This window comes from Sinocyclocheilus anshuiensis, unplaced genomic scaffold (assembly GCF_001515605.1).
Source record: "Sinocyclocheilus anshuiensis isolate Anshui unplaced genomic scaffold, SAMN03320099.WGS_v1.1 scaffold1833, whole genome shotgun sequence".
Lineage (NCBI taxonomy): Eukaryota > Metazoa > Chordata > Actinopteri > Cypriniformes > Cyprinidae > Sinocyclocheilus > Sinocyclocheilus anshuiensis.
In genome coordinates this window covers 1,063,069-1,088,397 of record NW_015539842.1, presented here as the reverse complement: position 1 = coordinate 1,088,397, position 25,329 = coordinate 1,063,069, and the positions used below count along the sequence as shown (strand labels likewise).

Genomic DNA, 25,329 nt, shown 5'->3' with positions numbered 1-25,329 from the left:
ATAGATATCTATGTATATAGATATATAGATATAATTTTTTTTTTGGCAGACATGAAAACTTTGTCTTTAACATCGCATTAACATTCTATCTATCTATCTATCTATCTATCTATCTATCCATCCTTATATGATTCCCACCACACTTCAATTTTTTCTGTTTTATATGACTTTTAAAGTGCCCCTATTATGGATTTTTCAAAATGACCTTTCATGCAGTGACCTTAACACAGCTCTAAGTGAATGAAAACATCCTGCAAAGTTTTAAATCTGAGAAAGTGCACCGTGTATAAAGTTATTGTCTCTCAAAAGAAAGAGTCGACTCTGAATCATTGAAACGAGTCGTTTTTAAAACGAATCACAAGCCGTTTCATGTTGACGTCAACATGAAGCATTAGCATATTGCCCGCCCACTTGTTGCGAGCGCAGACCCAGGAAAACTTGGTCTGAATGAAAATGCTAATTCATTCTTTGCCACTAGGTGCTGCTTTTGGAGCGGTAAAAATAGCTGTTTCCCCGGTAACGGCTGTACACAAAGCAGCACTGCGCTCACAAACATTGCTTTATCAGGCATGATGAAATGGAAATCGACCAATCGGACCAATCACCGCAGATTAGCGTCACACAAAGTAGGGGTTTGGAAAAATGAATAGTTGAGCAAATCGTTTGGGAGTCAAGTAAGGTAAAAAATAAGTGCATATTATAAGACAATTAAAGTGTTTTTTGACCTTGCACGCATGTCAACCTGTTGTTGGGGACTCCCAAAACCAACATATGAACCTTTCATAACCCATAATAGGGGCACTTTAAAAGTTTGGAGACAGAGAGTTTTTGATTATTTTGTTTTTGAAATTTCTTATGCTCACCAAGGCTTCGTATATTTGATAAAAAAAAAATAGTAGCTACAACTATAATATTGTGAAATCTTATTACAATTTAAAATGACTGTTTTCTATTTTTAAATTTTTTTAAATGTCATTTATTCCTGATAGCAAAGCTGAATTTTCAACAGCCATTACTGCAGTCTTCAGTGTCACATGATTCTGACCAATCGGACCAATCACCGCAGATTAGCGTAACGCAAAGGAGGAGTTTGGAAAAATGAATCGTTGCGTGAATCGTTTGGGAGTCGTTGAGCAAGTAAGGTAAAAATAAATGCATATTATAAGACAATGAAAGTGTTTTTTTGACGTTGCATGCATGTCAACCTGTTGTTGGGGACTCCCAAAACCAACATATGAACCTTTCATAACCCATAATAGGGGCACTTTAAAAGTTTGGAGACAGAGAGTTTTTGATTATTTTGTTTTTGAAATTTCTTATGCTCACCAAGGCTTCGTATATTTGATTAAAAAAAAATAGTAGCTACAACTATAATATTGTGAAATCTTATTACAATTTAAAATGAATGTTTTCTATTTTTAAATTTTTTTAAATGTCATTTATTCCTGATAGCAAAGCTGAATTTTCAACAGCCATTACTGCAGTCTTCAGTGTCACATGATTCTTCAGAAATCATTCTAATATGCTGATTTGGTTAGATGATAGATAGATTAATTTAATATCCAATAATGTGTGTTGTAATTGAGAATTACCTGTTACTAATATTTACTAAGTAGCATTTACCTAAGAAATGCTGTTCTTGGCCTAGTCTTGACTATAAGGTATGCATGAGAGGGAGGAAATATGACATGGCACTTTCAGCACTTTCTTTTATGTCAGGCAGACCACAGACCACCCCCAGAGTGCCAGTCTTGACATTTCATCTTGTGGCAGCGGCTGTGTATCCGGTGCCAACTCAGTGGGCACCTGTAACTGTCTGGCTTTGTGCTGTTTCCACCCTCGGCTCTCCTCTGACATTTAGCTTTCAATTAATGTCCATCCTCTCTGATGCGAGTCGCAGATATGAACTCTAAAAGCCCTCAGTACGTACTGAAAGATCAAGCATTCGTGGCGCCCACAGGACTATTCATTATCCAGGCACAGTAATGATCTCTAATAATACTCCGTCTTCATTACATTCCAAAGACCCGAGAATTTAATTAAACATTTCTAATAAGAGCTATCATTTTACATTAGCTCCAGTTACAATACAGTAAATGACTGTAAAGCTCCATATCTGATCTCTTACACGTATTGTTTTTCATAAATGAAGAGAAACGCTTACTCGTTTTGGCTATGTATAACTGCGTGCCGCATGATTTAATCTTAAGAAATCGTAACCAAATTATCGGCAGGAAGTGAGCGCATTAAAGGGTTCTCCTGTGCTGTCTGTGGTTTAATGAGAGTTGACAGGACTCATTAGACTAACAAGACTAAGGCCAAAGGTCTTTCATGTCACCGAATGAAAGCAAATACACCTCCATAGGAACAGAGGAGATCAGTAGATGTCCCATAGATAATATTTTATTAATAAATGGTAATTAATCTCAGATCACCTGAGCCAGCTATCTTAAATGCATATGCAGTTTATCGCTCTCCTTCATTTCAACAGCGAACACTTTGGGTCCATTAACACTGCATGAGCATTTCAGCATGTTATGTCAATCTTATTAGCATCTGCAAACAATCAAACTGATCCATTGATGTTCACATGACGTCACGATACTCACTAGCAAAGATCTGGAAGGCTCCAGTGAGGAAGAAGCGTCCGCCCTTCTGGAGAGTAAAGAGCTGGCAGAAGAACAGGAAGAGAGACAGGAAGCTGAAGATGATTGACAGGATCATGAGAGCTTGGACTGCCTGGATCCAAACTGAAAAACAGAAAGCATTTCAAAACATTAGTGCATTTCCTTACTCCTGAAACCACTTAGGGCAGTTTGAGCTTTGCAGAAATAAAAACCTGCTCTTGGGACGGAGACTGTCATTTTTAAATGATCACGAATGGACATTAAGCAGGTCATTATTTCTTTTCTCATCTGCTATTCTCGATCGATCACAACAGACGTACCGGTTGTACTTTTACACTGGCGTGCAATTGGAGATGTGCACTTAGATACATCTATGTATTATTGATAATGACAGAGGTAGTCTGCAAAAAAACAAAACACCAAATATTGCTTCATAATGAACTCTTGTTGTTGCATTTAACATTTTGATGGCTGTTTCATGGATATAAATAGCACGGGAGAATCCAGGAACTCTTAATGCATTGTGCAATCACATAATGCTTTTTCTGTTCCTAAAAGCTCTTAGCAGGTTACCAGCACCTGATATTGATCCTCTCTTGACATACCAGGACCATAATACGGCAACTTACAAGGAGCTCCATTAACTCTATATTACCTGCATTTGATGGCTTTAAAAGCCCCCCCGTGTGTCATTTTTATCCTGCCATTAGTGCCATTCCAGCCTCTTCCATGCATGTGTGGACAGGAAAGTAAATGTTTGCATTAGGACTTTCCTGTATAATAGGAAACATTTCACTTGCTTTGCACATACATTGCTGATCACAATATTTTAATCATCTTAGGTCTCTTGCTCTCACCAGGCTGCACTTTTTTTAATTAAAAATATAGTAAAAACAATACCATTTTGAAATATTTTTTAGAACATTTCTATTTTAATAAACAATAGAAAAACCGAAAGCTCAAAAGTACAGCACTTATTTGAAATAAAAAGTATTTTTTTGTGTATATTTAATTGGTTCTTGCTGAATAAAAGTAATTTCTTTCCAAAAAAAAAAACTTTTGAGTGTGAACAGATTCGCAAGACAAACGCTTTGGACAATATGTTCTTTCATCAATTGAATGTCAATAGCGTGCTGTGAGACTGGTTTGAGGGAGTTTGGGATTGATGAGGAATGTCATGGCAGATGTTTTAGTTTAATGTTTAGCGTGTATTCTGACTTTGGAATGTCCGCATTATTTACAAATTGTTCAGTGTTTCTGTTTTACCATTGTTATCCTCAATAGAGTTTTAAAGGGATACTTCACCTAAAATGCAAATTTTGTCATCAGTTACTCACTCATTTTTGTTTAAAACCTGTATGACTTCTGTCTTCTACTGAACATTAACATATTATGAACAATGTTTTAACTGTTTTTGCCCATACTAGGAAAGTCAATGGGGTCCAAAACTTTGACTTTCGTTATACATTCTTAAAAATAAAGGATCATCTATAGTTCCATGAAGAACCTTTAAAATCCATGGAAACTTTCTATTGCACAAAAGGTTCTTTAGATTAATAAAATGCTCTTTACTTTTAGAAACACCAAGTTATTTTAAGAACTGTTTGCTAAAAGGTTCTTTTGGGAACCCAAAATGGTTCTCCAATGGCATCACTGTGAAAACCCTCTTTTGGAACCTTTAGTTTTAAGAGAGTATGAACACGAAAGCAGACATTTGTCCACATAAGTTCCTTGTTTGTTTCCACATAAGAAAGTCATAAAGAAATGACGACAATGAATACAGGCCCATTCACACCAAGAACGATAACTATAAAGATAAATATAACAATAACTATATTAATGGCCACACAAATAAACCTCTGTTATGCTCTCTGCCCCTTTAAATGCTCGAGTTCTTTAAAGCAGGATAAATTCTGATTGACAATCAATGCTTTCATCGTTCATCCGCTGGAAAAAATAGTACTTGTGAAATGTGAAAGGGATAGTTCACCAAATTCTGTCATTATTCAACTTTAAGGAAGCATCTTGCTGTTCTTCTAAATCATTCAGTAAAATGTGTCTAGGGAGAAGCGTGAGCATGAACATGTCATAGCTTTCTTTCTATCTCAGTCTCTACCTTTCATGCCCAAGCAGTAATACATGGAATGCATGGGTTGTCCAGCATGTCTATTTCTTATCCAAGGGTCATTCCTGTAGAATCAGGTTTCCACCTCTCTCTCTCTTTCCTCTCATGTTCAGCTGTGTCTGCCGCTCCCCTTATAGCCACTAGAACTGTCAAACCCCAAAATCAGATCGGCCTACTACAGATTAAAACAAAATCAGAGCCACTACTCCAGCTTTCAACACAAACCAGATCCTCTATTAAAGCCAGTTTACAATATTACATTGCTTGCTTCCAAGAAACATTTAACAGAATAGAAACATTTGATCAGGTCCTAGAATAAATCTGGACTCTCAAGATCATAAACAAATCAACTATTTTGCACTTTTGTGGGGAAGAATTGGCAATACGAATGATCCAAAGTTTAGGCAATGATCTCATTAACAGCAAAATCGTAAAGCTCAGGCACACATGGATAACCCTAAAAGGACAAGAAAAGCCCAGAAACGGTTTGTGCTTGTAACAATCTCAGAATGGAAACAACTATGGAAATGGCATTTGTTTTTCTCCGAACATCTCATCAGAGACCATGTGAGGAGACTATTCTAGTATGCATCCATAAATAGGTTCTTCTGCTATCTGTGTTTTGCACCCACACAATACAAACGATACAATACATCTCTCTCAACAATGAAGTAAAAATAGAAGCACATCCCCTCATACAGTCTATTTACTCACAGTTACTAAGTTTATCTTCTCTCACAGAGTTGTGACATTTGGAGTGTCCTGATATAAGGTGCGGCTGTAGTCATTTTGAGCTTGACAACACCCTATGCATTTCTGTCTGCAGTCATGCATCTAAGGCAGGGATTTGTATTTCAGGACAGAAGGTTTCGTTTTGGAAAGCGGGGGCCGTGTGTTTGCATTTAGAGGGGGTACGTATGGTCCTGGGTGTGAAGAATGTGGCTTAACAGATGATAAATATGCACCGCGAAACATAACACAGGGGTGCGAGTAGACTGCCATAACCCCAGTTTGGTCCATGAAATGGCTCTCTATAACAGGATGATGAATAGGATTTCATGCATGCTTTAGCTGCCAGTGTTGAGTAGCTTCGCAATGCCAGCTGTTCCACATCACTCCCGGTGTAAAATACACCATTCAGGTGATCTTAGGATGGCTTCGCACTTGGTTTGATTGCTTGTTTCCAACACAGGTTTGATTTAAACCTCTTGATTTGTCTTGAATAGTATACATTATACTATTAATGCTGAAGCATGGAATGTTTGCCTTTTATCCAATGTAATGAGAAGGAGAACATTTCCCCTCTTGATTCATCGCCGACATCTTTTACAGAACGCCAACTTCATTTGTGACCCTGGACCACAAAACCAGTCATAAGGGTAAATCTTTTGAATTTTGAAAGATTTATACATCATATAAATAAGCTTTCCATTGATGTATGGTTTGTTAGGATAGGAAAATATTTGGCTGAGATGCAACTATTTGAAAATCTGGAAAAATCGAAATATTGAGAAAATCTCCTTTAAAGTTGGCCAAATTAAGTTCTTAGCAATGCATATTACTAATCAAAAATTAAGTTTTGATATATTTATGGTAGGGAATTCACAAAATATCTTCATGGAACATGATCTTTACTTAATATCCTAATGATTTTTGGCATAAAAGAAACATTTGTAATTTTGACCCTTATAATGTGTTATTGGCTATTGCTACAAATATACCCCAGCGACTTATGACTGGTTTTGTGCTCCAGGGTCACATCTGGTCTGCATTATTAGAGATGTAAAGAATGCAAGCTGCTGTTAGATGGCCATTTATTGAGAAATGCATTAGACTGTGAGTGCATTAGATATCAAAGCTGTTTTTTTTTTAAATAAGACATTTAATGTAAATGTATATACTTTTGTTATTTTCTAATGCAGAAATATACACCATTTAATATTACATTTTTTAACATTAACAATTTCTACAACACACTGTAAAAACATATTGTTCATGCTGACTAATCTGTTACCTATTGTTGGCATGTACACCCTTATTGTTAACTGATACATAAAACATGTATGAATTATGAAGTTTGGGGTTAGTGAGATTTTTTTTTAATGTTTTTTTTTTAAATGTTTTTGAACAAACATAAATATTGTGAAATATTATTATAATTTAAAATATCTGTTTTATTTTAATATATTTTAAAACAGAATTTATTCCTGTGATGCAAAGCTGGATTTTTAGCAGCCATTACTCCAGTCTTCAGCATCACATGATCCAACAGAAATCATTCAATATGCTGATTCGGCCCTAAAAACATTTTTTGATTTTGAATTTCTATTATTATCAATGATGAAACTGTAGTATTGCTTGATATTTCGGTGGAAACTAATGCATTTCAGAATTTATTTTGTTGTTGTTGAACAAAGCTTGAAAAAAAAACATTTATTTGAAACAGAAATTTTCTGTAACAATTTACTGTAAAAGTCTTTACTGTTGCTATCAATTTAATTTGTTCTTACAGTAGTGTACATGAAGGTTCATGTTTTAACTGCTGTTGTTTGTGTGCAAGTTAAACATCATCTATAACAATCTAATTAAAGACCAATCTGGTCATTACATGCACCAATGAAAAGACTTTCTTCACAGCCTAAATGGCCATCAAAAATCAACTTAAGTAGTAACCGAAAAGCAGCCTTTTTCCAGCAGCGTAGCAGCGACACGTGAGCGAGCGCAGGAGAGCGGGACAGAAAAACCCTGTGTGCCAACCCCCGCACCACGCCCTAAACAAACACGCCACATTATAGGTGCTACGCCAACTGACTGAGAGCTATGAAATAACACAGCGAAGCATTCTGGTCCTGCCTCATTACCAAAGTGCACAGAGAGGCGTTTCCCGCTCTGAACTATGACATCATCTCACCCTCCAAGAACAGCCAATAGTGTAACAGTGATCTGATTGAGAATGTACATTACTTAAAAATACACTTTTTTATATTTTATGCATTAAAGAACACCATTTTTCATTATTTCTTTAATATTCTGGTATACACGTTACATGGCCACGATAACTAAAAAATGACAACATATGTGTATTTTAACAAAAACTTCAATAATAAATGTTTCTCTCTCAAACTGCCTTCATTCTTGTGTTAACAAACCTGTCGCTGGCATTTTGATTCGTGGGTGTGACTCAAATCATGCTGCGTTCGGCCTACGGCGATCTGATGCTACGCCATTACAGACAGATCAGTCTAAATCTAATCTGCTTTGAATGCTCTACCTCTGCCCCACCCCATATGTTCTCGAACCTCTTTGCAACCCAGCACTCTCCACTCCCAAACAAGGGGCCCGACTATTTATAGTTTTATAGGGCCGCCGGCAACCAGACTATTTATACAGAGCTGATGTTGAAGAGGGGTCTGTTGTGGGTTGAAACTGCACGCTTGAATCTCACCCCTAGATGGCAGTACAGAGGTGTGAGGCAGAGTTGGCACACCCACCACAAAGTGTGGTAAACAGGCAAAGGGGCTTTGACAGTTATGCCAGGATCGAGCCCTCCTGTGAAGAACGTGCTATGTGTAACATACCGAGGGTGGCTCTTTAACCCTTTACAGAGAGGCAGACATTTCCCTATCTTGAAATTAATATTATTGCACCAATTTTTTTATTTATTTTTTGTTTCATGCATGGATAAATGTGCATTCATGCATTCAATGCATTCATGCATTTTTCATGCATGGAAAAATGTAGCAGGATCTTACCTCCAGTGTCAGCAGGGTCACATCTGGACACTCCATTCAATGTAGTGCAGTTCGTCCAGAGGTCTGAACTGCTGTTGGGGTTAACAGCCCATGCCTGTTAGATTTAAGAATACTCATTAGCATGGCTTAAACGCATCCAAAATATTCTGCTTCAGCTGGTTTTAGTGCCTGATTGGGGTTTGAGTTTATAAACGACTCCAAATTGATTGAATTGTCAATTTAATATCAGAGAGACTGTAGATAGACAGACAGATAGATAGATAGAGAGAGAGAGAGAGAGAGAGAGAATCTCTAATAATCTTTATTAATAAATTAAGCTTCAGAATACTTACACTGACTATAGTTGATACGAAGAGCAGAACCAGTGCTGCCACATGCAAGACGACGATTCCCAGTAAGAGGAGCAGCATGATGTTTCCTTAAGGTTCTGTACAAACACCGAAACATCTTTTTTAATATATAAAGTAGGCTACATCAATGACCAATTATTAGTTATAATATAGCCCTTTAATATTATTTTTGCTATATGATTTAGGTTATTAATAATTATACAAAATAATTATTTAAATATTAATAAATAATATTTTTGTGTCACTGGAGTTGAATATAATATAATATAGTATCATATAATATTCAAGCGTTTTGTAACAAAAAAAAAAAACCTTAAAAGCTGATTGCCACATGGTACGTGTCTTTTAATATAAATTAGTCTTTGATTTCTTAAAACTTTCTTGATCTTCCAATAATTGCAGTTCAAAACGCAGTTAGTTGACATCATGTACACCATTTTCCACCGTCAGTTTTGGCGTGTTACAACGAAGTTGACAAGAGCATAACCAGCGTAACACATATTCTATAATAATTAGGCAACGACATGAGTGTCTCTCTATAAAGTTAGCCTAGATATCATAGTATAGATGAATCAAAGCATAAAAGTGGCTTCGCTTATCCTGGAGGCAAGATGTACTCTCCTCTCTGATCCGCTCCGGACTTTTTAATACTCATAAACAGACAACGTACGTTTGTACTGCAATATAAATCCAACTTACTGCGAGCAAAGCGAAAGTAAGTCCACAAAAATGAATGAAAACGCCGAAATGCAGCCGCGCCACTCCTGTCAAAAGTACTGCGTATTTCCAAAGTCCAGATCCCTGCGACTAGATTAATATGCTGTATGGAGCAGCAGCTTTAAAGAGTCTCATTATGGAAGTACTACGCCCTTTTGCTGCGTGGCTACGTCAGGCGCGCCCCTCTGACAGCGACAGACCCAGAGCGCACACTGTGCGTAAAAGCGCAGGAAAACCACAGGGTACTTAGTCATACAAACTCAACCAGAGCTATGTTTGGTTCTCATGGATACCAGCGTGGTTGAGAAAAAAAATACAATTGTGCTAGTAGGTTTGTAAGCTATGTGTTAAGCAGTGGCTGGATCATGTTGGTTAATCATAATGGTAAAATAAAATAAAATAAAAATTTGTTTAATTTGTTTAGTTTGACTTTGAAGTTTGAACTCTGGATTGTTTCTAAGGCAATAGAGCAGGCAGTAAAGGAATATTGATATCCAGTGACAGTACTGCATATAATGTTTTCATTTGTGTCTGTTCAAATAAACAAGCACAAATAGTTGGAGGGGCTTTTTTTCTTGGCTCATTTGGAAATTGCGCGATGTTCATTTTCTTTGGTGGTTGCTATGGGAATGAGCCATACAAACTTGTTAAATGGTAACTCTCAGTTCTCTCTGATACCGTCTGTGTGAAAATGAGTCTGGCCATTAGCTGGCCTTTGGGAGGCCTCCAGGAATTTGCAGAATTCCTCTACAAGAGATTCCCCTCCCTTCCTCTCTCCCTCTCATCAGTCATCAAATGGGAAGTCAATAAAAAAAGAGGGAGGGCTGAAAGAGTGTTGAGTGTTCCTCCTGATATGAGAGATAGTTCAGAGTGTTCAGATAATCAGGGAATAGCAATGGACAACGGTGAATAATTTTAAATCTTCATCGTTTATTTATTTATTTATTATTAATTGATGATTTTGGATTAAAAAATAATGTAACTAATATATAATATATAGTTGTTGCTTCCACTGCTTTGTCTGTTTTTGATGACATGATCTGTGGCTTCTACTTCACAGTCTTATCAGGGGTCAATTGTGTTGTCTGAAGCTCTTTGTGACGTTGATTACATTCATACGCTGTCACTACCTCTGCTGGTTTTCATACTTTTTTACTAGACTTTACATGCTATTTTAATAGTCGACATGCAGTGGAAAACATTTAGTGTCCTTGAGGGGTTTATATACCCTATATAGCTACATAGCAAATATAAAGAGATAAAACACATGGATTTGAAGTGATGGATTTGAGGTTTATTAACCAGTAAGTTCAGGTCATGGAATATGAGGATGGGAACTGAACTGATCCAAATGCTACATCGTTGAATATCTGTGAGAGTCCACACTTTTTTTTTTTTTAAACCAGCCGTGTGACAGTGGCTTGTTGTTCTTGCTTATCACCCATTGACTCAAGCAAGGAGCAATAATCCCTGTGGTACTATGGAATGTTCTGGTGTTCCAGTTACACAAACTAGAGATAACATGGGGAATGCAAGCTTGACGTGTGTAAATTGGGCCTTGTGTCCTCCATTATATTTGACTTTCCTTTGCTCAGTCAGAGAGGAGAGCTGTGACTGTAACTGTACTGTTCAACACTTTCAAGGCATTTATGAATCTGGTCATTGTGGTGCGGTCCTTGGCACTGCATCTATAAAAAAATATATGCACTTTCGGTAAATGAATAAATAAATTATTTATTGAAATTTACTGCAAGCCGCAACAATATTAGATATGGACTGCCTAACTTCCCCAGATTTGTTATTTCTATATATTGCATTTCTTAACATTCTTCATCAGTTAAAGTTTATTTTACTTTACTTTACTTTACTTTACTTTACTTTACTTTACTTTACTTTACTTTACTTTACTTTACTTTACTTTACTTTACTTTACTTTACTTTACTTTACTTTACTTTACTTTACTTTACTTTACTTTACTTTACTTTACTTTACTTTACTTTACTTTACTTTACTGCAGTGTGTTAAACATAAAACTAAATGCATAGAAATGGTTAAATGTTATTGAATTAGTAATGACATCCCACTTATTTCATTTAATGGCCTCCTTTCTGTTTGTTTGCCCGACCTTCCCAAGTATCTGCAATATTAGAGCAGACACACTTTGGAGATGTACTTCCATTATGTGAGCAATACTGCATTCATTAAAAATGCTGAGTTATACTGGCAGCCACCCATAAAGGACATTTTCTTTGAAAAGTTTCAGTCACTAAAAATATAGGATTTGCACTGATATATGCCATAAGTGCATCATTATGTAATATCCTTATAGAAGAGCGTTATCAACTGTATGCAGGGACAGGTACTGGATCTTTGAGTAGCTAGTTTTTCCCAGGTATCATGGCAGTCCCATATATGCCAATGTTTGCAGAAGTCTTGAGTAGAGATTAGAAATATGGGATCCATGCCAATAGTGTTAAAGTGGTGAATTCACACACACACACACACACACACACACACACACACACAGAAACCCAGACACCACCTGACCAGGCTCTAATGTTACACTCTACAGCCATTAAGAGTGTGTGATTTATATTTGTGAGTTACTGAGACACAAGGCCAGACCTAAGTGCAGGGGTGTGTGTTTTGGGGTGGGTACGTGGGTTAAGTGTTTGTGTGTGCCCACATTTTAAAAGATTTATCCAGGATTTATCAGACTTGTTTGGGTTTGTAATGTGGTTTTGACTCCTTGACTCTAAATCCCTGGAAACAGAAGACCAACAACAGCATGTGTACATGATAAGTGCTTGATTGTCTGTATATATGCCTAATATACAAACTCAAGGACTTTTTCACTGATAGGAACAAATTTATTATTATTGTTTAGAGACAAGCTTCATGCCCTGGAACAGCTCATGCTGAAAAAGAAAGACCTTTCACGCATTGCAAAGGAAATAGAGCAAAAAATAAACCATGAGAGGTCATGTGTTACAATGATTTTTACTCTGGTTAACGGGAGTTTTTACACTCTCAAAAAAGGTACAAAAGCTGTCACTGGGGTGGTACCTTTTTCAGAAAGTACACTTTTGTACCTTTTAGGTACTAATATGTACACTTTAGGTACTGATATGTGCCTTCAAGGTACCAAAATGGACGATTAGGTACAAAGGCGTACCTTTCGAAAAGGTACCACCCCAGTGACAGCTTTTGAACTTTTTTTTTCTGAGAGTGCAAGACATTTTAAAATGATTACGGTGTGAGACCTAAGCCATATAGACAATTTTGCCAGTAAAAAAAAAATCTCTCCGAATACCCTAGCAAATGCATATGTCCTGCAACCACCCACATCACTCTAACATCAGAACAGTGACTTTTTCTTCAGAAAATCAGAAAATCTATTAAAATACATAAAAATTGCCAAGTAATATTGTTTTTTTTTTTTTTTAGTTAACTGGCTGTTTTGGTTGCCAAATAGCAATAAATTAATGGCACATTAAAGGGGTCATATGAAGTTGCTAAATAGAACATTATTTTGTTTATTTGGTGTAATGAAATGTGTTCATGCAGTTTAAGTTTCAAAAACATTATTTTCCACATACTGTACATTATTGTTTCTCCTCTATGCCCCGCCTTTCTGGTCTTTGCAACTTTACAGATCTTCTTTATGCACCAAGAGCTTGTAACACTCCAAAGAGAAAGGAAAAATTTAAACCGCATCATATGACCCTTTTAATATAAAATTAAGTTAATGTTCGGTCTCAGGGTTGTCTTTCTTTTCCTTTTTATGAATAAACTCAAATTCTAATTCTACAGTTCTGTTTGCTATGAACTTTTATAAAAAAAGCAGTCTTTAGAGGCATTGTTTTGTTTAGTATTGTTTGTTTGGTGGGTAGTATTGGTTTGGATATTGTTCTGAATGCATTATCCTATGCGTGAAACTTGTGATAATTAATTTAATTTAAATTTTATATTGCCTTTTTAAGAACTGGTCAGGGACAAAGATGAAAATTGGGGACTCTGTTGATTAATGAATGCTTTCCATGTCAGATAAAATTAAATAAAGCTATTTCTAATAATATTTATATCACAAATGCATCAGAATTATACTTTTATTAATGAAAATGATAACTATATTTTAATTTAATCATGAAATTGGGAGGGAAAAGACCAATTTGCTTTAGAGTTTTTACATTAATTAAAGTACCCTTAATGACCTTTTGTTTTAATGACATTTGTTTAGGAGAAATATTTTTGATTTAACAATAAAAATAAAAAAAAATGAAAAAACAAATTCCTCAGTAATCCTAATAACTGGTAGAACCCTTCTTTTCCCAAGAATCCGTGTTTTTCTCTCTTGCTCCATTTAGAGACTTCAACCAAACACCCGTTATAGATTTTACCAAAAACAAGCATTTCGTAAGAAGTCCACCCACAGTGTATTCCTAACCTGCAGGGAAAACAAAACTGTTAAATGACAGGGTTACCACAGAACGCCTATCTGTTGTGATGCCTTCAGAGGGACGCATTTGTCAGTTGAGGGGCTTGTTATCACAATAAAATACCAGGAAACTCATCAGGGTTATCAACTTTACACCCTGAGCAAATGTTGTTATAGAATGAGTCAGACTTTAGAAGTTCTACCAGAAAATGTCATCTTATTCCACTACGAAGAACCTTTTGTGGAATGGAAAGGTTCCATGGATGTTAAAGGTTCTTCATGAAACCATCAATGCCAATAATGAACCTTATAAAGAAGGCAGTTAAAAAACAGAAAAAACTGTATGTGGGAATAAAAACAACCGACCCCTTTTATGACTCGAGGGGTGAGAGTAAATAAAGCTCTTTCAAGGACTGCACAGATGTTTGGTTACTATTCTACTCATTCAGACCTGTCATCATGTTTTCATTATGAGCACTGAGCTCACACATACAGCACCTAGATGGTGCAAATATGACACACACACACACCCAATGCAAGCTTTATAGACTTATATTCATGTATTTGTTGATCTGGTCTCTCAATCGCACTTCCCCTAGTTCCCATTCTGATGTTGTGTGTCACACTTCCTGTGGTTTCCCTGGAGACGAAGCCATAAATAAACACCAGCAGATAGTATAAAAGCAGAGACTGGACGCTTGAATCATCCCGCAGCATGATTCAGCAGGAGACAGAGAGGATGGGAGAGACGGCGTCCACAAATTTAGCTTCCTTTTCTTCTAAACTGTGTCGATAAGATAATTAGGCCAATTAAACGATCAATCAGATGAAGCCTTCAGACTTCCAGCAGCAGCCATTTCTGTAGACTTTTGGCTCCTGGCTGTATGACGTTAGTTCTTTTTTGATATTTTGTGTGAATGTTAGAGATCTGATAATCCTGTACAACTTCATTCGAATGAAGACGTTTGAGGTCACACAATCATGAACGACAGGGATTTCCCTTCTACCCGTTGTGTTTGTGGTTGAACTGCAGTTGATCAGGGTAGTTGTGCCCGCATATCTTGTCTACTTCAGATTTCCTGTTTTGTGTTATAGTATATCATTTTGTAGTTGAAGGGCAAACCAGTTAAAAAAAAAAACGTTCTTTTCTTTCTCTCTTTGTATTTTCATTGTATTCTGTACAGCTCTATTGTTGTAGAATGTGAACTATTTCCGGACACAGAATGCGTCCTTTAATTCAGCCCTGTGCTCACTCAACCCTGAGGTCATTATCATTATTGGATGCACCTGAAATAAATTGCATTATGTCATAGACTGGCGCCACTGTCACTATGGTAACAAGTTTGAACGATAGATATGGCAATGTCGAAGAGCCTGTGTATTTATTTTCATTTATCTCAGGCCATTTTGTGCTGCTTTCAGGGAATAACCTCAGTTATACACTACTGTTCAGATGTTTATTATTTTATTTATTTATTTATTTATTATTTTTTTAAGACATCTCTTATGCTGAAAAAGCCAGAAATATTATTACAATTCAAAAGAACTATTCCCTGTTTCAATATATGATCTGTGATGGCAAAGCTGAATTTTCAGCAGCCATTACTCCAGTCTTTAGTATCAGTTTATCCTTTAGAAATAATTTTAATATGGGGATTTGGTACTCAAGAAACATTTTATTATTATTATTATTATTATTAATGTTGAAAACAGCTGTGCTGCTTCATATGTTTGTGGAAACCATTTTCATTTTTTCAGGATTCTTTGATCAATACCTGAAGAACAGAATAGATTAGAATCAAAAGAACAGAATTAATTTGAAATAAAAAAGTAATATTTTAAATATTTTACTGTTGCTTTTGACCAATTTAATACATCCTTGCTGAATAAAAGTTGTATTTTCTTTAAATAATAATAATAATAAAAATATTTAATAAAAACATTTAATAATAATAAAATTATGGTATTTGTCCAAAAGCCATGGTACATTTTGGTACTCCTTTTCTATAATAAAATAAAATAAAATAATGAAACACTTTCTTTTTTTAGCATTAATAGTCTAACTTGAGCTGTGGTGCTCATGTGGGCCAAAAAAACAAAAACAAAAAACTGAATAATTTTTGTCAGCTATACCAAAGTAACAAAGATAAAACATTTATATGAAATAGGATACTGTTATCCCTGTGTAATCTCTACAGAGAGATGTGAAGATCTAATGAGAGGACTCTAATGAGAAAAGTGTTGGCTGGATGGTTGGAGGTTAAAAATAAAGGCTGAATATGTCAAGACTGTAGTGAAGATTCCAGAGTACATTCTCTGAGGACAAGGTTAAGAGGAGAGGGCTAAGGCCAGTTATTTCTGTGTCCACTGAATCGTGTGTTTCGCTGAGGACAGAAAAGCATGCACGTCCCCCACTAAAGTTTGGGATTGAGGTATGTAGTCTTAACACAGATGTAAAGAGCTAAAGAGAGAGAGAGAGCATCGTGTGTTTCGCTGAGGACAGAAAAGCATGCACGTCCCCCACTAAAGTTTGGGATTGAGGTATGTAGTCTTAACACAGATGTAAAGAGCTAAAGAGCTAAAGAGAGAGAGAGAGCGAGAGCGTGGAATCAGAGAACCTCTCCTCTGTCAGTAACTCTAATTATGTAATGCTGAGCGATTTTAAGAGTTCTGTGAAATACACAATGGTAGAGGCTGTTTCAGAATGAGTAGGCTCTGGTTTGCTTTCTGGAATGGAGGGAAGGGAGGATAGATATGTCAGAGGAGTGATAATTGGGAATGGAAACATCCTCCTTGTCGTCAAGGTCATAAATAGTTTCTACTCAAAACTCCATTGCTAATTGATTGAGAATTGAGAACATGTTTGCAAAGTCAAAACTAAAAGTTTTAGTTGAGACAATATTAATTCATCTCTTTTTGCTTTGTCAAGTAAAATGGTTCCAAACAACGAGTCACCTTAGAACCGTTACGTGTCTCCAAACAATATGCGCTCCTAAATTAATTAGTGTTTTTGAATGATTCAGTTAAGTGAATGATTCAACAGCTCACAAATCTGTTTCGTTCTTGAAAGAATCAGTGTTTTTGAACAAATCGCTTGAGTGAATGATGAAATGATTGACACATCTGTCTCATTTGTCCCTAAATGAATGTTTATAAACAAATCGAGTGAATGAATAAATGGTTCATTCATAAGTTTATTTAATTCCTGAATGAATTCATGTTTTTAAACAAATTTTCTGAGTGAATTTTAAACAAATCATGCACAAGTCACCTTTGTTCCTAAATGAATAATTTTTATTTTTTTGTAAGATTCGCTTGAGTGACCGAACGGTTAAACGGTTCATTCACAAGTCTCTTTCATTCCTAAATGAATCAGTGTTTTTGAACAGATTGCTTAAAGTCCCCATGAAATCAAAATTAAAGTTTTTTGGGTGTTAGTATCAATATGTTAATCTTAAGGTTATCTATAAGGCAGTGTGCTCCAAAACAGTGACAAAATTAGCATTTAGAAGATATAAGCATTCAAAGCTTTCAGTTCGTCACTTCCGCCAAAACGGCTTAACGATTTTTTTGACGTCACATCGTAATTCAGCTTCTCATCAAACTTTCTGTCCAATCAAATGCTCTCTAGAATCCGAAGCGCCCGCCCCCTACACTATAAAATAGACGCTGAAGCCGCGGCTGAAATCGGTCACTTGTCCACAGAATTAGTATTTTCTGTACAGTGAATGACACGTAGTGCACTATATAGGGGACAGGGAACGATTCAAACAGTGTAAATATGCTTTCCATTGAGGAAAAAAAGAAGTCTGGTTTCGGGCTGTGTCACGCTAACCACCGCACCGCACACACACTCTGCTCCGGTCCAGAGACATGATAGCACGGAGCGGATCACATGCGCAAGTCAGCGCAGACCACAAAATGTATCGGAGCTATTTGAATTCTACACAGAATGCTATATTTTATAGCAATATGGATGAGATTGTGGCTGGCATACCCTGTCAAATGCGGCTTTACGGAGCTCAATGGCTCTGAACGGCTCTAGCCCAAGCTGTGATATAAACGAACGCTATTGGCTATTTTAAAAAGGGGCGGGGCTGCTTGATATGTCCCACCCTGTCTTCCTGTTTCAGTTAAAATGACGTCAACACATAGAGTAACGCTGCGTGTTTCTAAGCATTTCAGGGGACCTTTAAGTAAATGACTAAATGCTTCATTAATAAGTCTCTCATTCCAAAAATAAATCAGCGTCTTTGAACGAATTGCTTCAGTGATTGATTTAATGACTCACTCATAATACAGTCATTAGTCACCACCTACGCATAAAAGACCCACTACTGATTGATATCACCGATTCTGCTCAGCTAATCAGTTTCAATGACCAGAACTGACTTTTGTAAAATTTGACACATTGTTATATTATGTTGATTCACAAACAAATGACACTTATGAGCCAGTTATTTTTAATAATTCAGTCAAAAAGACCTACAAAACAGTCCCTACAAAGTCTTTAAAGAACTACTGAATCAGAATCATGATGAGTGGAATTTGAATCAGATTCAGAGTCATGAAGAGTAACTTTAGCCTCAGTTTGTCTTTGAATGGCTAAAAGTTACACACACTCCCATTGTATTTTTATTGACCTGGGTGATTTTCAAGATTGTAAACTGTGTGTAAAGTGAAAATTTGCACCATTTTGCCAGTGCCCAGCTGTGTTTGGACCACACTGAGATTCAAACTGTTACATGAATATGACTACACTGTACTGTTGGCAGATATCATGGTCTAAAGTGTGGTGGTCTGTGTGTAAAACTCAATGAAAAGAAAACCGTGGGATCAAACTTAAATTTCAGGCACAGCTGGCCACTGGATGACTCTCATGGGCTGGTAGGGCCCACTCAAATGTTTTGTCTGTATGTTTTCTTTGAGAACCTCACTTCAGATGTGAAAATAAGATGGCGAAGAAGCCAAGATGACAGTGAAAACTGGTCAGCAGGCTTTAAGACCTTCTCATAACTCTGCATGAAGGGTTCCTACAAATCCTGAAATGCAAATATTATGTGTAAGAAATAGGCCAATCCCTCCAGCAGTAAATCACATACATTATAAGGCCTCCAGAATCTACTTTTTATGTCAACATCTGATCAAACAGAGTCATATTTGTCTTAAGCAACACATTCCTGCAATATTTCAAAGGTCAGGGTTGGGTATCTGGAATGAAGCTCTCAAGTACTATACTCAGACATGCTGAAATCAATACTGCTCCTGTCTGACTACTGTAGCAAACATCTGAGACTCTGAGGACCACTGTGTACTCGAGATAGGCATGAAGCCATGATAAGAAACCTGAAAAGAACAGAGTACAGGGACTTCAATTATTTACTTGGTGCATTGCTTTCCTTGACAACAGACATGACAAGTGAACAGTCTCTCAGTCACTGAACAGGAGAACTGATGTGGTGTGGTGTTAAATGTTATTTGAAAATAGACAATTGGAGATTCAGAGTTGACAGTGAGCAATCCCTGTGCTAAAACACTTTGTTCCTGAGCAAGGCATCTGCACAGGGTTACTCAAGAGAAGCTGTTGCTTTATTGTCATGTTACTTAGGAGTGACTTAAGTGCAACTACACTACTGTTCAAAATGTGTATTATATTTAAAAGTGTAATTTATTTCTGTGGTGGTAAAGCTTAATTTTCAGCAGCCATTACTCCAGTCTTAAGAGTCACACGATCCTTCAGAATTTTTTTTAAAGTGCTGATTTTTTTCTTATCTTGTGCTGTTAATTTTTTTTTTTCAATTATGCTTCTCAAATTTACCAGACTGTGATCAAAAGTCAGATACAAATAATCTGAGCTATACTATCCAATTATTTTATCCAATAGAATTAAACTCTATCTACTCTTTCTGTATTACAGCAATTGTCTCATGTGCTTATTTTTGCAGTATATTTCCTATATTTCCTAATGCAATTTTAGGCGAAAAATCTGAGACCAAATAAGTCTTAATTATGTCTTCTGAGATATGAAAGAGCAAAACTATTTCCTCTATGTGTGTATATTTGCATAAACATGCTGTCAGAATGCACACAACTCATTGTTCTTAGGGATGCACCTACACGATCTCAAGTGCATCTTGTACTGTTAAGCATTCAGCCTACAGAGCATACTTTGATTTATGTAACGAGTTTGAAGTGTGTGTTTGAGCAGAACACCAGTGTGTTGTTTATAGGAGCAAACACGTTCCCCCTCTGAATCAATAAACCCAGATGCTGTGTGTATACTTAACTGTGAGTCTTGTTGCCGGTGGCATCTGTTTCTGAAGTGTGTGTTTGTACTTCAGAAGAACATGAGAACTACAGCTCCACTGTGGTTTGGTGTACTCAGGGAAGTGTGGAGTGAAGATCACTTTATCAGTGACAGCCCTCAAGTGGACCTCTGAACTAAACAAACAAAAGCAAGGTGTTCTGTCCACTGTCTGCAAACTGTCAGAATCATGTCACGCCTGAGCAAAAAACAAACCTGTTTACAATCTCAGTTCAGCAGATGTCTGGAGCTCTTAAGATCACTGATAAACTGAGATAGATAGATAGATAGATAGATAGATAGATAGATAGATAGATTTTGGAGAAGATTCTGGGAGATCTAGGTGTATCCGACCAGACGAGGAGTGCTGGGAAAGCTCTTCCTCGTGCCCATGCACTTCTCCTGATCCAGGAACAGAGAGTTGGCTTTGATTGACAGGTCATGCTCCAGAGCAACTTTGGTCTTCACCAGGGTCTGGAGAGTGTTCTCGGCCTCCATCAGTCTCTCTCTCAGTTTATGAATGGTGTCTTCAATCTCCCTAACCTCTGTAACCAGCCTGAGAAAGAGAGAGGGAGTAAAACAAGGAAAACAGAGGTTCTGCATCTGATTTTTGCATCTAGATCTAATTTTGTAAGCAAAACAGTTATTGTATCCAAACCGTTTCTTGACAGATATATAGGGCAATTACCTGTGATGAGGATTGTCTCTGCAGAGTTCGACATTGGGTCTGCGAGACCTCTCTTCCAGGCGGGTCTGGACAACTTTAAGTGGGTTCTCTTTGTCTCGGATTGCCTTTTTTAAAGCTTCAATCAGCATCTCGGTCTGGAAGATTTCCTGAAGGGTCTGAAAGTGGAAGCAAGAAGGCAAAAAAGAGAAAGAGAGTTGATTGAAAAAGTGACAAAGTCAGTTATTCTATGTGTCTGACGTCTAGACCCTTCTCAACGTTAAAAAGGTCCAGTCAAGTACACTTACTTCTACTGTATATATCATAATTGACAGTCTAAAGCACTTTAATCTGAAATTAGGCTGGTATGGTTTTGTTCTGGGCAAAATTCCCACCCATCCACACAACCATGCCAGGACAGAACGGGAAGAGCAGTAATCAAACCCCTCAGAGTAAACAATACAAATTAAGCAGATTTTAATTTCATTTTATTTTATTTTTAATATATTTTATTCATTATTTGTGCATTTGTGATTACTTAATGCTCAAAATGGCATAAAACTGACTGGTGTGTGAAGGATTTGAAAGGGCTTCATAGTTCTCATTACAGCCCATATCATCCATATGAATACACAATGGTCATAAAAAATGCAGGATCATCAAGTGTCTAGTTACAGAGACATCTCTTACATAGACACACACTCCCTCACCAACACGATTTGATGCAATCTCATTTTGACCAATCAGCATCATGAATGATGGTTCTTTATTGGTTAGCTCATGCCTCTGATAACAGCCGTCAAGAACTTAAACATTATGGACAGCTGACAGAGCTTCTTCGTGCTCTTCATTAACCTCCTTAACAACAGACTCTAGTGTTTAGAGCTTCCGGTCTAAATCTTTAGGGCATAAACAAGCAGGCAATTTATTTTGGGTCCTGTCCAGTCAAAGTGAAGTGGTAAGAAGGAAGTAGGATAGCTCCTATTATTACTAAACATCAGGTGAAGAATGAGTGGTTAAAAGTTATGACGTGATGTTCAGCATCCTGTGGTTACCTTGGCCAGGTGGGTTTGCAGATTGTTCTTGGTATCTGCCATCTCAGAGATGCGGTTGGTAAAGGACACATTTACAGAGTTAAACTGGTCCCACATCTCATTTGAAGTGGCATTGAGCAGGATCTCAATCTCATCACGAAGTTTGTGAGAGGCTGCACGTTCGCTCTGAGAATGCAGGATGTTGTCGTCAGTAAACTTCGACCAGGAGTCTGGAAGACTGATACTGTTGAGATCATAAAGAGAGTAAGCAGAGTAAATTATAACATTATTAGGCTGATAATCCTGACCCTAACATATCCTAAAAGTCATTTTTTTTAGTTAAAGTTCTATCGTGACAACTCTCAGAATATTTGATATGATAATGTTGATGACAATGTCAATGTGTTTGGTCTTGGCGGAATAGATCTGCTACACTGCTGCTACTGCTGCTGCGGCAGAGCATGTACCGAGACTCGCTATTCCAGTACATCCACAATATGCTGCTGTGAGCATGTAAGAAATACTGCTGCTGCAAATATAACACAGTATATGAAATAACCCCCATATAGCATACATGAAGCACTCCATAGCAGATCTATACAGGTGGAGTTGGGGAAAGTGGAGGGTTTCTGAAGCATGCTGCAACTACTAAAGCAAGCACTAGCCAGGTATTTGAATGTTGAGCAGCAAGCTCATTGGCCGCTGATACAAAAAGTACCAATCAGCTGCACCATGTGATGACGGAATTATGTCAGACTGAGTTAGACCATATCGGACTGCGCCATCTAGAGTTTCATGACAGAACTTTGTATTAAATCTCACGATGGGTCCATGCGATCGATCCCTCTATAGTAGCTGATTCCATCAGAGGTTTTCCTGAGATGGTGACACCTATCATCAATTCTCTGTGCTGTGACCTTGTCACTCAAATCTCTCTCCAACTCGTGCTGTGCTGCACGATTCGACCTGAGGATAATAATGAATAGAATCACATGCACTGCTTCAGAGATGCTTTGATCATTTGTCAAACCTTAAATATTTTATTTAAAGTCGGCCGTATGAAGGCAAAGTTGTATTTTTGGGTCATTTTAGAGTTGTTTTAAATAATGCTTTCTGCGAGACTCACGCTAGTTGAGCAATAGCTCGGTCTAAATGCCGCCTCATTCTCTCCTGACATGACTTAATCATTTCCACTTCCTGCAAAAAACGCAAAATTAACTTTTGCAAATATAGAAATGATGACTGCTTAACATTTTCTTATGTGGGAAGAATTTGAGAGTAGTTCAATTATTTATTTATAAGTGAGACTTGAAATTAACACAGCTTACTAAATCAGTTGCCTAGGGCATTGGTAGGCTACTTTATACAGTTTGTGGTCATTATATAAAACATTTGACCTCAGAATGCCACAACTGACCAATCAGAATCATTTATTCCAGAAAGCCATGTATTAAATGTAATGCAATCAAAATAAAAGCACAGTGCTTAAGAAAACCCCTCGCAACATCGATTCACTCATATTGCTGATTTTTGAGGTTGTTTTTGGTTTCAGTTGTTATGTGTTTAGATGAAAGCTCAGGTTGACCTCACCTTAATTAAATCTTTCTCTACATCATCATGAACCAGATCAATGGACATCCGTTTCTCCCTGTGGAACAAACATTCCTGAGAAACCTGGCAAGAGAAAAAGAGTGAGAATATTTATGTAGATAATACAATAATATTTATATTTTATTTTATTTTATTTAGATTTTTACAGTGTTCAGTGCAGATAGAACTTTGACAAAGTAATAATAACTGATGACAGGACATCACAGGATTACACGTCCTCACTCAAAATGTGACAACGGAATCTCTAGTAAGCAATTACATCACTATGGAAACGTCTTGTGATCATTCTCGTGGTCTTTCCTGTTAGGTGACAGCAGTGTCACTACTCTACTTTGGAACTCATCCAGCACACTAGTAGTCAGCATGTTTTGGTGGGGTTTCTGTGGAAATGGTCTCTTACTGTGACTCTGGGTAACTCTGTAAAGACAGTGGTGGGACACATTGAGGTCACTGTAGATCTAGTGTGCTTTGTGCTCAGTGTGATTGAGTATGTATATCTTACACCCCACTAGGTTCTGTTACCAAGTGGTTTCTAACAATGGGTCACCTGACACTCTACTGTGGGCTTTTCTAGTTACTGGGTCTTTAGCTAGATCACTGTGACCCAAATTAGGTGGGGAGCTGATAGAAAACCGCTAGAGCTCTGCCATGCTAGCATTCCAAGCACGGATGGAATATTTGTTACAGTAAAGCAAGCAATGACCTTTAAATCTGTTTAGAGAGGTGAAATGTGACATTATATATATATATATATAGATTATATATTTATTATGTACATTTCTTCTATATAGACATACATTTATATTTATGTATGTGTATTATTTATATTATATTATATTATTTGTAAATTATATACTGTATGTAAATTATATTACCTGCAGTGGCCCTTCAGTCTCAGCAAGTGCTCTTTCCAGTCTTCTTTTCACATCCGTCAGCGCTGATATCTCTGTCACCATGTTGTCTATCTCATGATTGAGCTCTGATCTCCAGAAGCTGATGTCGTTGAGTCTTTCTCCGATGTTCTTGCTGGTGGTGTCCTGAGTTCTACGGGTTATCTGGTCCTTATCCTGGATCATTCGGATCGTGTCCCTCCGAAGCCTTTCGGCACTGCTCTGGGACGACTCTGACTCCCTGTAGTTACTGTGGTTGGACTTGAACCAGTCCTCTGGCATGTAGCGTGTACTGAGAGCTGTCCTGTTAGAGGGGTAAAACATGGTCTTGGCCCGGACCAAATCTAGGTTTTCTCTTTGAAGGGCTGATACACTCGGGATAGCGCTGCCACTTCTAAAGTATGAATTAGTCCCCCAGGGCATGTTTGAATTCTGGTTGAGGGTCAAGGCTGGCTGGTGGCTCCTATAACTGGATGCTGTGGTGGATATGGCTGGTAGGAAATGGCTTGTTTTGGGCCGAGTGTAAGTGGCCATCTGAGTGGATCCAATTAGCTCCATGTGTCAATCAATTAGCCACCTTTTCCATGTGAAATACAACAGAGTTTGCTTTGGAATGTGTAGAGACTAGTCACTTGTGGTTAATAACTACATGCTTAGGCTGCATGTGTGTGTGTGTGTGTGTGTGTGTGTTTCAGACATGGAAACACTGGCATTAGGCCATAATATCAGACTGTATTTTTAAGGAAAGTGAAAATGTAAAAGACAGCAATTTATTAATGCATTACATTGTTTATTGTTTATAAGTAAATATGGAAA

General features: G+C 37.2%; 2 protein-coding genes across 2 annotated transcripts in view; both read right to left on the bottom strand.

Annotated features, from left to right (window-relative positions):
- pmp22b (peripheral myelin protein 22b) overlaps positions 1-9,691 on the bottom strand; it is an 11,498-nt gene extending 1,807 nt beyond the window's left edge. The window contains exons 1-4 of the mRNA XM_016480737.1: positions 9,554-9,691; positions 8,837-8,931; positions 8,505-8,598; positions 2,610-2,750 (exon numbers count right to left, since the gene is read on the bottom strand). Of these exons, the coding sequence (XP_016336223.1) occupies positions 2,610-2,750; positions 8,505-8,598; positions 8,837-8,914 (313 nt within the window). The 5' untranslated portion in view covers positions 8,915-8,931; positions 9,554-9,691. The remainder of the gene's footprint in view (positions 1-2,609; positions 2,751-8,504; positions 8,599-8,836; positions 8,932-9,553) is intronic.
- A 10,945-nt stretch (positions 9,692-20,636) lies between these two features.
- Positions 20,637-25,071, bottom strand: tekt3 (tektin 3). The gene is made up of 7 exons (XM_016480746.1): positions 24,499-25,071; positions 23,603-23,686; positions 23,139-23,209; positions 22,835-22,978; positions 22,034-22,256; positions 21,003-21,157; positions 20,637-20,870 (listed from the first exon to the last, which is right to left on the bottom strand). Exons 1-7 carry the CDS (start codon positions 25,069-25,071, stop codon positions 20,654-20,656), a joined length of 1,467 nt encoding a protein of 488 aa, XP_016336232.1. The 3' UTR covers positions 20,637-20,653.
- Positions 25,072-25,329: the final 258 nt, after the last annotated feature.